This window comes from Nerophis lumbriciformis, linkage group LG32, assembly GCF_033978685.3.
Source record: "Nerophis lumbriciformis linkage group LG32, RoL_Nlum_v2.1, whole genome shotgun sequence".
NCBI lineage: Eukaryota > Metazoa > Chordata > Actinopteri > Syngnathiformes > Syngnathidae > Nerophis > Nerophis lumbriciformis.
Window position 1 is genome coordinate 20867518 of NC_084579.2, and position 16096 is coordinate 20883613.

General features: G+C 37.4%; 1 protein-coding gene across 8 annotated transcripts in view; it reads right to left on the reverse strand.

The window, feature by feature from the left end:
• Positions 1-5847: 5847 nt before the first annotated feature.
• The window catches only part of mapk10 (mitogen-activated protein kinase 10), a 58612-nt gene continuing 48363 nt past the window's right edge, over positions 5848-16096 (reverse strand). For 4 of the 8 annotated variants that reach the window (XM_061927101.2, XM_061927094.2, XM_061927097.2 and 1 more), the window contains exons 10-14: positions 14077-14201; positions 13750-13776; positions 13197-13260; positions 12077-12154; positions 5848-6138 (exon numbers count right to left, since the gene is read on the reverse strand). In XM_061927101.2, the coding sequence (XP_061783085.1) occupies positions 5996-6138; positions 12077-12154; positions 13197-13260; positions 13750-13776; positions 14077-14201 (437 nt within the window). In that variant the 3' untranslated portion in view covers positions 5848-5995. Of the gene's footprint in view, positions 6144-12046; positions 12155-13196; positions 13261-13749; positions 13777-14076; positions 14202-16096 lie in introns of all 8 variants that reach the window. The other 4 variants (XM_061927098.1, XM_061927100.1, XM_061927099.1 and 1 more) reach the window with 4 other exon arrangements.

The window sequence follows — 16096 nt, forward strand, 5'->3', positions numbered from 1 at the left end:
TTGTTTATTTTCAATCACATACATGTATTGTTTTTTTTTGTGTTTTTTTTTTTACATACACAGTTCCTTTAAAATGTGTTTGGAGTAACAGCTCTCCTGTTTTACTTTTCTTTTGTCATGTTTTAATCATTTGCAGTGGTTTCGGACTTTATTTTTGCCTGAAGCTTTTTGAGATCAGCGGGAAAGTCGAAGAATCATGGAAACAGCAGAAAGTAAAAGAAGAAGAAAAATGAGTGAAAGTGGGAGAAGAGACGAGCAATGCAAGGGCGGCCTTGTCGTGTCTCGCATCAGCGGGCCTCCCATGTGTCTTTATTGCATCGATGGCTGGTTGGTATTTACAGTAACGTGAGTCCACTTCCTCAAAGAAACACTTGAAAAATGATCATCATGAAAGTAAAAACATCAAATTGTTTTATTTCAGGACACGTTGTGTTGACTCGCTGCTTTATTTCAAATCAAGTTGAAATGATTGGCTCCATCTTTACATTCACTCGACAGCTGTTTGTGTTTTAAAGCAAGGGTGGGAACATTAGTTAGTTGTTTTACATTTTGCAGGTTTCATGTTAAATTTTGTATTTTTTAAAAATAATATATCTAATATTTGACATATTTGACCAATTACATGGCCGGACAGAAAAAAATACTTAGAAGTTAAATGTGTGACTCTGGTAAATGCCCATAATAATGTGAATAATTATGTTATTTGGTTGATAACAAATATTAAAAATGTGCTGAAATACTCATATAAAATATAAATATTTTATGTTTTGGGGGCTTTATGTTCATATGAGGTCTATGGATCAAATGTTCTGGTGAGCAACACAAGGTTTCCTACCCTGGCTTTAAAACAACACTTTATATACAACAAAATGAAATATTTCAAAGAAAAAAATATTTTTAATACATTAAATTTAAGTGCCTAGATCAGGGGTGTCAAACTCATTTTAGATCAGGGGCCACATGGAGAAAAATCTACTCCCAAGTGGGCCGGACTGGTAAAATCACGGCACGATAACTTAAAAACAAAGACAACTTCAGATTGTTTTCTTTGTTTAAAAATAGAACAAGCACATTCTGAAATTGTACAAATCATAATGTTGTTGGGGGGTTTTTACACTTACATGTTGCGGTTAATAGTATTCTATCTTTATTTGTCGTTATTTATATTTTCTGAATAAATTATGTGATTTTGTTGTTAATTTTCAATGTATCAAGATAAAAAATTATATCAAAATCAAATTCAGGATGTTATTTATGTAGTTTGATCATTTTCCTCGACTGATGTACTAACATATGGTTTATTTTGTACATATGTAGCATCATCTACAACGATACAAAAAATTGCTATTGTGACATCCAGTGGACACATTTGGAACAGCAGTTTCTTTCATTCAAAAATTTCAGCAAATTTTTATACTTGGCAAACTCATCCCGTGGGCCGGATAAAACCTGTACGCGGGCCTGATCCGGCCATGGGGCCGTACGTTTGACACCCCTGGCGTAGATGTTACTTGTACATTTATTGTTGTTTTTAATAAATTAAAATAATCAAACATGAACAAAATAATTCAATGTAAACAAATTGATAAAATAATTATTGGCCTTTTGTGGCACATTCTTGGAATTAAATAAAACATTTACAAATGAGGAGTCCATTTTATTTCATGACTCTCTCCCCAAGCCCCAAAACAAAATGACGAATCAACATTGAAAAAAAAAAATCCATATTTGCTCTAATGACCAAAAGATACATTAGGAAAGTTGTTGAAAAAGTCCTTCAGAGTGCAACACGTGTGTTTGCGTCACAAGAAGAGTCTCAGAGACAACATTGGTCAACAGAAGTCAAAGTTGCACCCTGTTTGAAGAGAGAGACAAAACATTGCCCTGACCGGACCCTGAACGCAACACCGAGCTTTATTCATCCCCCCTGTAGGTCCTCCGGGGTACTGCAGGTGGGTAATCCCATACTGACACCATGGTGAAATGTTTGTTTGTTTTTCTTTTGAAAAGGGGCTCGTGGGGAAGATATTTTGGACGTTCTGCGTTAAGACTATCGCCTGTTTCAAATACACACGTTTAAATTGTCAAGCCATGCGACGAGGTGAACAATTGTCAACTATTCCGATTTGTCCTTTTAAGGCAAAAGAAGCCACGCGACGTGTGCGGGTTCAAACACGACGACCTAGCAGAAGGCACTTGCCATCCCACCGTGACGTAAATCTGTGCTAAAGTCTTTGCCACCATTAGCTTGTTTGTCGTGTCAACTAAAACATCACATTGAAATCCTCGCGTAAGAGGAGGAGGGGGGGTTAATCATTTCGCAATGCAGTCTGCTGAAAATGATGGAAAGTGCCACTAGACATGGCAACTGGCGCTGTGGTCAACTTTGGAATTGCCACAAAACACATTTTAAGATATTCAACACTACTGCCATCTGGCGGCTGAATTAAACAGTGCACCCACTCAATTCGTCACGTTTCATGTGTCAGGTCAACCGTGATGAATCCCTTTCCTACTGTATATGATTGGGGCTTACTGTCTGAGGAAATTGTGAGTCAAAGATCCTCTATTTGACAGGAACGCTCTCACGTTTTTAAAGGGGAACATTATCACCAGACCTATGTAAGCGTCAACATATACCTTGATGTTGCAGAAAAAAGACCATATATTTTTTTAACCAATTTCCGAACTCTAAATGGGTGAAAATTGGCAAATTAAACGCCTTTCTAATATTCGCTCTCGGAGCAATGACGTCACATTGTGACGTCACATTGGGAAGCAATCCGCCATTTTCTCAAACACCGAGTCAAATCAGCTCTGTTATTTTCTGTTTTTTCGACGGTTTTCCGTACCTTGGAGACATCATGCCTCGTCGGTGTGTTGTCGGAGGGTGTAACAACACGAACAGGGACGGATTCAAGTTGCACCAGTAGCCCAAAGATGCGAAAGTGGCAAGAAATTGGACGTTTGTTCCGCACACTTTACCGACGAAAGCTATGCTACGACAGAGATGGCAAGAATGTGAGGATATCCTGCGACACTCAAAGCAGATGCATTTCCAACGATAAAGTCAAAGAAATCTGCCGCATGTGAAGTACTACAACGGGCTGCACATGATGCCTTCAGGGACGTACACAGCGTAGTACTTGTGAAAGGTGCACGTCTTGTCAACATACTTGCCAACCTTGAGACCTCCGAATTCGGGAGATTGGGGGGGGTTTGAGGTGAGCGGGGTAGGGAGTAGCGGGGAGTGTATATTGTAGCGTCCCGAAAGAGTTAGTGCTGCAAGGGGTTCTGGGTATTTGTTCTGTTGTGTTACGCTGCGGATGTTCTCCCGAAGTGTGTTTGTCATTCTTGTTTGGTGTGGGTTCACAGTGTGGCGCATATTTGTAACAGTGTTAAAGTTGTTTATACGGCCACCCTCAGTGTGACCTGTATGGCTGTTGATCAAGTATGCATTGCATTTACTTGTGTGTGTGTAAAACCCGCATATATTATGTGACTGACGCTGTTTGTATGGAGGAAAAGTAGAGGACGCTAAAGGCAGTGCCTTTAAGGCACGCCCCTGATATTGTTGTCTGGGTGGAAATCGGGAGAAATTCGGGAGAATGGTTGCCCCGGGAGATTTTCGGGAGGGGCACTGAAATTCGGGAGTCTCCCGGGAAAATCGGAAGGGTTGGCAAGTATGCTCGTCAAAGCATCGTTCTGCTGGAAAATGTTTGCGACAGCGCCCTCTGCTGGGTTCATAGCTGCAGCGCTCTTTTGTTTTTCGAAGTTACCATAGAAAAATGCACAAAGGAGAGTATTAACGACACAAAAACAAAGCCAGTGGTGGACAAAGACTTTTGCATGGCGGTTAAAACTTCCTGCTCACCGTTTGCTCGCACCTCAACCTAAAACCAAGCTCTGTGTCGTTTAGATTTTCGATGAAATGAGACCATGCCCAAAAAAGGCAATATTTCGCAGGAAGCAGGCATTTTTTCAACTCCGACTCGGCTCAGACCTGTCATTGTGTGTTCGCTGATATCGACACATGTTTAGGATATAGTGACTCTTCCCAAATGTCAGTCTTCATGCATCGACTGGCGAGAGCAGCGCAGGTGGCCAAGGTGCAATAATTGTCTAGAATACTACAAAAATAAGACAGAAAAATAAGAAGCTTCCAGCGAACAATACTGGCCGTTAGTCCCGCTTTGCGTGTCTTTCAGCTGTACATATTTACAATAGCTGCGCTTAAACACACGCACACACACACACACACACACGTGCACACGTACACACACTCAGGTTGGTTTGGGGCTCGACTGCCGCAGAGAGGTCATGTGACAGGGGAGGAGTCACACGGGAAGGAGAAAGTTAAAAGCGGCGCACCTTGCCACAAAGAGTTTAAATCAGGGGGGTCCAGAATGCGCGCCAAGAGGCCATTTGTGGCACGACGTTCGTTTTCTTAATGGGCCTGCGGAGCATTCTACAATGAAAATGTTGACATAAAAGAAACCTACCAAAAACAAGGTAGGAAGTAAAAAGAAACAGTTGATTATTTTTTTTTGTATTAATACAGAGACTGTAGCGTTTATATCAGGGGTGTCCAAAGTGCGGCAAGGAACTTGTTTTTTTATGGGCCTGCAGGTTTTATAAGACAATTACAACGTAGTGAGAGATGTTTAAATGTTGATCATGTTAATGATAATACAGGGACTGCTGCCTTTGAAACAAGTGTTTAAAAAGTGTGCCCATTATCTTGTTTTTATGGGCCTGCGACTCATTCTAAAATGAAAATTTTAACAGAAAAAAAACCTAAAAGAGGGCAAGAAGTAAAGTTAAAATTTTGACAAAACTAACTGGAGCATTTAAATCAGGGGTGTCCAAAGTGAGGCACAAAACTTGTTTTTTATGGGCCTGCGTTATATAGAAAAATGACAAGGTAATGAGAGAATGTTTAAATGTTAATAATGTTAATGATAATGCAAAGACTGCAGAGTTTGAACCGCGTGTTTACGGCCCATTAACTTGTTTTTTTATGGGCCTGCGTCACAATGAAAAAAGTAAAACGCAATGAAAAAGGTAAAAGAAAGAAACAAGGCTCAACGAAATGAGAAAACTATGAAATGGTAATAAAAAATACAGACTACAGCGGTCAGGGTTAGGGTTTGCGTTAGGCCATTTGCAGACCTCAGCTTGTTTTGTATAGGCCTGCAAAACATTGTAAAATGAAAATTCTACAAATAATTATATACAAAAAAGGTTGGAAAAGATGAGTAGAAGTAGAAATATTGGTAACAATGCAGAGATTGGAGCGTTTTGATCATGGTGTTTCAAAGTGAGACCCTCAGCTTGTTTTTTATGGGCCTGCAAAAATGTACATATATGAAAAAAAGGTTGGAAGTAATGAGTAAAAGTTGAAATATTGCGAATAACACAAAGATTGGAGCATTTTAATCAAGGTAAGACATTCAGCTTGTTTTTTATGGGCCTGTGTCATATTTTAGAAATAAACCAGAAACAGCCGTGAATAATTTCTTAGCATGTAGATTTAAGGTCGAAATGACACTGGCATCTTTTTTTGGCATCCTTTTTTTTTTAACCTCCTCCAGGTGATGTTATCTTCGGGGTTTGTCAATTAGTTAGTTTGTTGGCAGGATGAATCAAAAATCGATAAGCGGATTTTAAAGGGTTATTAACTGGTTTATTGTGGAAAAGGTTTGGGCGCCCTTGATTTAAACGCTATTTTTGTCAAGGGTTGTGTCGGTGTGTCTCGCAGCCAGTCCAAAGCATTGGGGCGCCATATAGGAGTATAAGCAAAGCAACTAGAGGATATATCTGTTCACTTTAAATACCAATGTTGTTACTAGCATGACAATGCGCAGGCTTCGTCGTTTCATATTGATTGTTTCACCTCTTTTCTTTTTTCGTTTTGTTTTGTTTAAGAGACGCTCTCCCCTTTTTCCTTTCTCTAATGCCGGAAGAAGGCGGGGTTGCGCAGGCAGGCGGCTAGTCACCTGCAGCACCCCAAGGGTCCCGCCGAGGTCTCCAGGCTGCTGTCGGTGTCTGAGGCCAGGGTCTGGTCGGTGGACATGGACGAGATGTCGTTGATGGACGAGGACGGAGGGAGGCTCTCGCTGCTGTTCACGGCTGCACCTGCGCTAAGGGAATCAACAGCGGCGGGGGGGTTACAACACACCAGAGTTAAGATTTTTGCAATTGTGCGCACATGAAAGGGTAAAAAAAAGCACACAGCATGGTCATGACGGGGACAAGGACGTCCTGATGACTTGGGTCCAGTGGGTTCAAGAATAAAGTAGGGCAGATCCTTGGAAAAATACATTGTACCAATACCAAGGGCGGCAGCAGTATCGAGAGTGATATTTTTCTGTTTATTTTTGCAAATATCTGTGTGAGTTTTTTGTTGTTGCTTATGCCAGTGTTTTTCAACCACTGTGCCGCGGCATAGTGTGCCGTGAGATACAGTCTGGTGTGCCGTGGGAGATTATCTAATTTCACCTATTTGGGTTAAAAATATTTTTTGCAAACCAGTAATTATAGTCTGCAAATGATGTGTTGTTGTTGAGTGTCGGTGCTGTCAAGAGCTCGGCAGAGTAACCGTGTAATACTCTTCCATATCAGTAGGTGGCAGCAGGTAGCTAATAGCTTCGTTGATGTTCGGAAACAGCGGGAGGCAACGTGCAGGTAAAAAGCTGTCTAATGCTTAAACCAAAAATAAACAAAAGGTGAGTGCCCCTCAAAAAAAGGCATTGAAGCTTAGGGAAGTCTATGCAGAACGAAACTAAAACTGAACTGACTACAAAGTAAACAAAAACATAATGCTGGACGACAGCAAAGACTTACTGTGGAACAAAGACGGCGTCCACAACGTACATCTGAACATGACATGACAATCACCAATGTCCCCACAAAGAAGCATAAAAACAACTGAAATATTCTTGATAAAACAAAGTAGATGCGGGAAATATCGCTCAAAGGAAGACATGAAACTGCTACAGGAAAATACAGAAAAAAGAGAAAAAGACACCAAAATAGGAGCGCAAGACAAGAACTAAAACACTACACTAGGGCTGCAACCAACAACTAATTTGATAATCGATTAATCTGTCGATTATTACTTTGATTAATCGATTAATAATCGGATAAAAGAGACAAACTACATTTCTATCCTTTCCAGTATTTTATTGGGGGAAAAAACAGCATACTGGCACCATACTTATTTTGATTATTGTTTCTCAGCTGTTTGTAAATGTTGCAGTTTATAAAAAAAAAGGAGCCTCTTCGCATAGCATAGATACAACGAATCGATGACTAAATGAATCGCCAACTATTTTTATAATCGAATTTAATCGATTAGTTGTTGCGGCCCTACACTACACACAGGAACACAGCAATAAACTCCAAATAAGTCAGGGTGTGATGTGACAGGTGGTGACAGTACACCTACTTTGAGACAAGAACTATAGTGATGCATGCTTGGTTATGGTTTAAAGTCATATCCAACAATTGCGACAACGACTTTTTATTGTCTACTGAGTTTCGTTTTTTAATGAGTTCTGCTGGTGGTGTGCCTCCGCATTTTTTCAACGCAAAAAATGTACCTTGGCTCAAAAAAGGTTGAAAAACACTGGCTTATTCTGTAATATTTATATATTGTCATATTGATTAAGAAGTTCAGGTAACACATTATTGAGTTGAGTTGAGTTTGAACAATAATGCATACATCACAATTTCCAGTTTCTCTTTTCAACACGTTCGAAAAGAATTAGGTTTATGCACTGAGATTGAACATAGGAGGGTTTTAATCCTGTTTTAAAAAACATTTGGTACTATTGAATTTATTTTGCTCAAACGATTGTATGTAACAAAATGTAATAATTACATTATTTTGCTGATATTAGACTTAGACTTAGACAAACTTTATTGATCCACAAGAAAATTGTTCCACACAGTAGCTCAGTTACAAAGGATGGAAAGGATAAAGATGGAAGGGATAATGCAGTTATAAAGTAGACAAAAAATGTACCATAGTAGCAATATAAAATATAACAAATATGTAATATTTACATATTATAGTATTTTATATTATTATATTATATTTTATATAATAAATACAATATATTTTATGTACATATTAAAATTAACCCTAGTGGATGAATGTGAGTGTAAATGTTGTCTGTGTTGGCCCTGTGATGAGATGGTGACTTGTCCAGGGTGTACCCCGCCTTCCCCCCGAATGCAGCTGAGATAGGCTCCAGCACCCCCCGCGACCCCAAAAGGGACAAGCGGTATATATATAACAATAACAATATATAATACATAATATATATTGTATAATATTATAATATGTATTACATATATATATATATATATATATATATATATATATATATATATATATATATATATATATATATATATATAATTATGTGTTGCTACATTCTCTTATAAAGTTCCTTGAATCGTTATATTTCCTCTTTAGGGTTAGGGTTAGATTAATTGTTCTCAAATATGCTCGTTAATCAAATTATTTGTTTGCCTAAAATAAACTGGCCTGTGTTTTATTCTTTATATACTCAAAAGCGACAAATTAAAAGCAAAATTCAAACTTAAAAACGTAAAAAGTATTGCAACTAGCAATACTGGCGCCCGATACCCAAATGTGTCGAATCTTAACACTTAAAGTACCAAAACACCTATAAATGCCTACAGATTGTGATGTATCATGTTGTATACTTGCATGTTCGAAATAAACTCAAACTCAACTCAACTCAACATATCTGAGTGTACGCAAATGCATCAGAGCAAGTCATGTGATGTCACATCTCTTCTCTTATTGGTCAACAGTTTTGCGCAAGATTGTAAACAGAAAGTAAGTCGGAGTAGTAAGAGTGAAACATTTAAGCAACATGGAGCAAACAGCCATTTGTTGCTAACTTTAATAAAAAAAATATGGACAATCTGACAGGCCACCGCACACTTCAAGAGGACTTTAAGAGCAAATTATGCTACTTAATGGATGGGCACGGAGAAAAGATGACATATGCTAACGGCTTATGCTAAACAACGTTGGGTAAGTCATTGTTTTTACTTCCGGTAGTGACTACGTCACCATTATGTCAACAAAACGTGTGCCTGCTTGGGAATCATGAAAAACGGTTCCAAATTCAGCAATAAATGATGTTAAGGATGCATTGTAAAATAATATTTTTCACACAGCTCTTGTATATGAACCTATTAGATGTGTAAGGTTGTTCCTAATTATGAGGCCAGTGAGTGCTTATAGTATTCTATAGTATTCACAGTTCTGCAGGACTTCATTAACAGGGTATCCGTGACATCTTAAAAAGTCTTAAATCCAATAATTTGAATTTAAGGCCTTAAAATGTATACAATTGTCCTAAAATCTCACAAAAGGTCTTAGATACAATTTTGAAAGGTCTTAAAAGTCTATTGACGTTACTTTTATTGAAAACATGCATGAACTTCAATCTTGCTTTTTAAATGTTTGGATTTTTGAGGACGCTAAAACGTAACTACAAAACGGAACTAAAGTAGGCTACCTGTGCTGACCCGTCAGAATTTATTGAGCATCACCAGCTAGTTTGCTGTGCGAGCAGCGTTGTGTTGTTCCAGCTAAGCATAGCAGCGGAGAAAACTTAACGAAAGCCCCCAGCAAAGCCAAATGACTTGCATAAGATGGGTAAGTAAAAGTTCAACGATTTAGTTGGTGTTGTTTATTTGAGTCATATTGCCATCATAGTGCAGTCTACACGTATCTCTTATGTGTGACTGCCATCATATTGCAGTCTACACGTATCTCTTATGTGTGACTGCCATCATATTGTAGTCTACACTTATCTCTTATGTGTGACTGCCATCATATTGCAGTCTATACGTATCTCTTATTTGTGACTGCCATCACATTGCAGTCTACACGTATCTTTTATGTGTGACTGCCATCATATTGCAGTCTACACGTATCTCTTATTTGTGACTGCCATCATATTGTAATCTACATGTATCTCTTATGTGTGACTGCCATCATATAGCAGTCTACACATATCTCTTATGTGTGACTGCCATCACATTGCAGTCTACACGTATCTCTTATGTGTGACTGCCATCACATTGCAGTCTACACATATCTCTTATGTGTGACTGCCATCACATTGCAGTCTACACGTATCTCTTATGTGTGACTGCCATCACATTGCAGTCTACACGTATCTCTTATGTGTGACTGCCATCATATTGTAGTCTACACTTATCTCTTATGTGTGACTGCCATCATATTGCAGTCTACACGTATCTCTTATTTGTGACTGCCATCACATTGCAGTCTACACGTATCTTTTATGTGTGACTGCCATCATATTGCAGTCTACACGTATCTCTTATTTGTGACTGCCATCATATTGTAATCTACATGTATCTCTTATGTGTGACTGCCATCATATAGCAGTCTACACATATCTCTTATGTGTGACTGCCATCACATTGCAGTCTACACGTATCTCTTATGTGTGACTGCCATCACATTGCAGTCTACACATATCTCTTATGTGTGACTGCCATCACATTGCAGTCTACACGTATCTCTTATGTGTGACTGCCATCACATTGCAGTCTACACGTATCTCTTATGTGTGACTGCCATCATATTGTAGTCTACACTTATCTCTTATGTGTGACTGCCATCATATTGCAGTCTACACGTATCTCTTATTTGTGACTGCCATCACATTGCAGTCTACACGTATCTTTTATGTGTGACTGCCATCATATTGCAGTCTACACGTATCTCTTATTTGTGACTGCCATCATATTGTAATCTACATGTATCTCTTATGTGTGACTGCCATCATATAGCAGTCTACACATATCTCTTATGTGTGACTGCCATCACATTGCAGTCTACACGTATCTCTTATGTGTGACTGCCATCACATTGCAGTCTACACATATCTCTTATGTGTGACTGCCATCACATTGCAGTCTACACGTATCTCTTATGTGTGACTGCCATCACATTGCAGTCTACACGTATCTCTTATGTGTGACTGCCATCATATTGCAGTCTACACGTATCTCTTATTTGTGACTGCCATCACATTGCAGTCTACACGTATCTCTGATGTGTGACTGCCATCATATTGCAGTCTACACGTACAATATCTCTTATGTGTGACTGCCATCATATTGCAGTCTACACGTATCTCTTATTTGTGACTGCCATCACATTGCAGTCTACACGTATCTCTTATGTGTGACTGCCATCACATTGCAGTCTACATGTATCTCTTATGTGTGACTGCCATCACATTGCAGTCTACACGTATCTCTTATGTGTGACTGCCATCATATTGCAGTCTACACGTATCTCTTATTTGTGACTGCCATCACATTGCAGTCTACACGTATCTCTTATGTGTGACTGAAAATTGCTTTGAGGTTGGTAAGCAAAACCAGAATTATTCCGTACATTAGGCAATTCCGTACATTTGAGAAAATTAAAGGATTTTTAGTGTGCCTTATAGTCCGGAATATACGGTACTTACAATTCATTCTGGACCTCTGATTTTACTTTGTCGTTGTATTTTTTGTCCGTATGGATGTGTAATGGTCTTAAATTATTTTCAAGATGGTCATTAAAAAGTCTTAAATTTGACGTGTTGAAACCTGCAGAGACCCTGATTAAGATTACGTCAAAAATAGTGAGTGCATGAATGATTTAATTTACGAGAGTCACACATTTAACTTCATGCTCCACCCTGGTGGCACTCATAGGTTACTAGTAATGGAGCCTCACAGTACCCAAGTCATGCTTTGAGCACAGTACAACGTACACTATCATAACAGAACACAGTAAACACATTTTGCACAGCAATTTGACCTTAACACTTAGCCACGATTATTCAAACATCACCAAATAGACACTAAACCACAGTCAACAGGAGACAAAGGATAACAACAAGACGATGGACGTGTGTCAAAATTGGAGGGGGTAACTCCAGTAAAGTTGTATATTAAATTGACTTACAGAGCGATTAGGCTTATGCACTGAGAGTACCTGAAGGTGAAGGTTGTCCCTTCACAACGCCATTCTTTGTTCTCTCCTCAAAATTCATCACCTCTTTGTAGATCAGCTCTGTGGACAAGGTCACAAATTGTCATAAATACTCAATATTAAGTAAAACAAATACTAAATTTTCTTCATGTTGACCATTGTTTAAAAATGCAAATAATAACTAGCACAGTACATCACACTTGTATAGTGCTTATCTGGGATAAACAATCAATAAATAATCTCAAATAGAATTCAATTCAATAATTTAGTGTAAATTAATGAATCAAGAAGCTTTAAATTTAAGAAAAAATACAAATAAAAATATTTTCATGAATAACAATAACAATGTGCATTTTAACATAATTGTCAAACTATGATACATCACACACATATAGTGCTTTTCTGGGTACTCAAAGGTGCAGGGGTACACGATAAGATAGAGATAAAATCGGATTAAAAATACATACATATTATATATTTGTAAGCATAAAGAGGCATTAAAATTACCTTGTTTATAATACCTATACAATAATAGCTACAAAATACAAGAAAAGAAAACATAAGAACACTATTATTATTATTATTATTATTATTATTATTTTTTTTTTTTTTTTTTTTTTATTATTATTATTATTATTATTAAAATGTTGGTGGTGTGACTTAGATGGTAGAGCAGACACGCCAGCAACTTGAGAGTTCCAGGTTCGATTCCAGCTTCCCCCATCCTAGTCGCTGCCGCTGTGTATTTGGGCAAGACGCTTTACCCACCTTTCTCCCAGCGCCACCCACACTTGTTTAAATGTAGCTGAAAAATGTAGATAATGGGTTTCACAATGTAAAGCGCTTTGAGTCTCTTGAGAGAAAAAGCGCTGTATTTGTATAAATGTAATTCACTTCACTTATCAATAAAGGGTATTCAATTAGTATAAATTAACATGATAAAATATTTTTAAAATAAAAGATTCAACATGGTAATGTAATATATTAATGGTTGAAATAATAATTTTATTAAATATTTAATAACAATGAAAAATAGTGTGCTTAAATTATTCTTACATAGGCTGCAGCTTACCTGTGACAGTACCTAAGACAAGCCGTTTGGATGAATGGAAATACTTCTTACCTTTCCATTCATCAATGGAGTGTTCTCTCTCATCGAGTTGCTTGTCATAGATCTGAGGTGGAGGCTAAAAACAAAGATAAAGAGCGCATGACAACTTTAGTGTTTGTATGTAGTCCCTAGGCTTTTAAACTAATGTTTATGCCATGGCTACTATAGTGTATTTACTATGTCATCTTTGAAGTTCATTTGCAGAAACAGACACAAATATACATTATGATTAATTATGTTTTTTGTATGTAAATTTGATGTTTTTTCTTTAATTAGTTTTTGCAAATGAGCTCTAGACAAAGTTGGTATCAGTATGCAAACAATCAGGCATTTTAAAGGGAAATGCATATTTGGCGACATTCAATACATTTGTTGTTTTGTCAACACTAAAGTGCCTCCTTTCATGTAGCATAGCGCCATCCAACAGGACACAATCACGCTAACTAACATCCAGTCAGACAGCCCCGTCCCACAATGTATTGGTGTCAGAGGCTCACTTTGACCTAGGTCTTATTGGTAAAGGTGAAGGGAGAGTTTCCTGGGAAGTAGAGCAGTGGTCATTTACCATGGATATTTGGATGAGATCTCTGGCCTTCATCAGCATGAGGTGACATTAGAGAAGGGGGAAAACAGCAGAACATGTGTTGAAAAAAATATCACCATCAGCAAGAGTCACGTGTTAACATCATAAACAAGTATACAGTCATATATATTACAAAAACCATGATGACTACCATTTGGTTTTTAATTGCTTTTTTTCCCGATCTCGCTGTCACCACACACAAATGAGGCACCGGTGACTTCAGCACACATGAGAAACATCGCAAGATTACGTGTTATCGAGTGGAAGATGCAGCTACTGTACAGCAGGAAGTACTTGGCGAGTACTCACCGCCTCCACCTCGGCCGGATCGTACCACACATTGATGTAGGGGTGCTGTAAGGCCTCGTCCACCGATATCCGCTTGGCGGGGTCAATGATCAGCATTTTGGACAGCAGGTCTCTGGCTTGGCTTGCTGTGGTTTGGGAAGAATCGCAATGTTAAAGTGGTCATTTATAGAGAGACATGTGTGTCTTTTTATGCAATCAAACAAAACATATTTAAATATTTTAAAAAAAAATATATATTTTTTCAAACAAAAGTTTTACCTTTTTTTTTTTTAAATTTGTTTATGAAACTAAAACATCTTACAAAACTATAAATTATGAGTTTGCTGAATTTTTGTTTTGTTTTTTGATTTTTATACAAAACTAACATTTTTTTTAATTTTGGAAAGATAGGCTCCAGCGCCCCCCGCAACCCCAAAGGGAATAAGCGGTAGAAAATGGATGGATATTAAAAAATTATTTTCAAGTTTTATTCGTCACATGCAGAGTACACCACAGTGAAATGCTTTTTTCCATGCTCTTCAGATATTGCGTACAGTGGGATCCAAACACTAATTACAGAATCTAATACACTAATACAAAAAAATACAAAAATTTGAATAGCTCTGATGTACATTAATTACAAGACAACTTATTGTCTTGTAATTAATAATAAGTTACAGTAGTTATGGTAGAGGTATCAGTACAAGTAGAAGTACAGTACCAGTGCAAGATCAAATAGTTTCAAATAGTTCAATTTGATTACAAATGAAACAAACTTGAAAAAATAGTCCATCATACATTTACTATGTAAAAAAAAAATAACATTTGGCCAAAAAAAAGTTTTGAGTTTGTAACAATGTTGTTGTTTTTTTACTTTGTCTCCCTTAAAAATATGTAAAACATTTATTTAGATAATCAGATAATGTAATAATTAAAATTTTAGATGGAAAAAATGTATTGGCCTCTTTTGTGTATGTACTCAACTCCATTTGCAATTCTGGCTGTGTTGAATAGATATTAGGGGTGCATGACAAATATCGGACAGATAATGAGGCGAGATTGCCAGTGCTGGGCTACATACCACACGATTCTAATCGAATTTTGGATCGATTCTTGATTCAAAATCAATACTTTTTTAATAACAGCCGGTGCCATCTCTATGATTAACTACATTCCTCCATAAGATAGATAAACAGCTCTGATGAATTTATATATTACTGAAAAGAAATCTGGTTTTGTTTGATACAATTCTACCCAAACATGTATTAAAGTCAATAGGCAACAAGAGAAGTATCACACACTTCACTTTTCTAAAGTAAATCTGTACAGCAGATATGGGCATTTACATGAACAATATGATTTGACTTAGTGGCTGGACAGGACAGATTTAAATATAAAAAAAAAAATACAAATACAAATGTTTTTTTAACGAATAAGATTTGTTACAAATAAGAATTGCGATTCATTCGAAAATATATATATATTTTTTGCCATCCCTTATAGGTAGGCTTGGTTGAGCAAATAAAGCGCTTCTTTTCTACTACCTGTGCCGTGCTGTAAATTTCCCCTGTGCTCACTGTAAACAAACATGGCATCTGGGGCTTATTTACTGTTTCAAGGAAAGACTTTTCACATTCTTTTTGCACCAAATATTCTGCAAACATTCCGCGAGGAGGGGGAAAAAAAACGAGCAAGCTTTTTAACACGTCAGACCAAAAAATGTGTACACAAACTACAGTTAAATCTAAATTTGAAAGAATTATAGATGTAAATATTGGTGTCTGTATCGGTCTTGAAAAGCAGGAAGTTATCTCTGTCGTATCTGTTTGAATAAAAAAATAGTATATATCCCTAATAAATACATGGGAATTTTTACAAAGTATATCAATTTTTTCAAAATTTTTAAATTTCTGTCTCTTGTTTTAAATTAGCCCAAAATGGCAAAGCTACGCAACCCCCCCCCCCCCCCCCCCCCCCCCCCCCATTTGTTAGTAAACAATACTTTTGTTCCAATGTTTGTCTTAACATTAACAAATGTGAT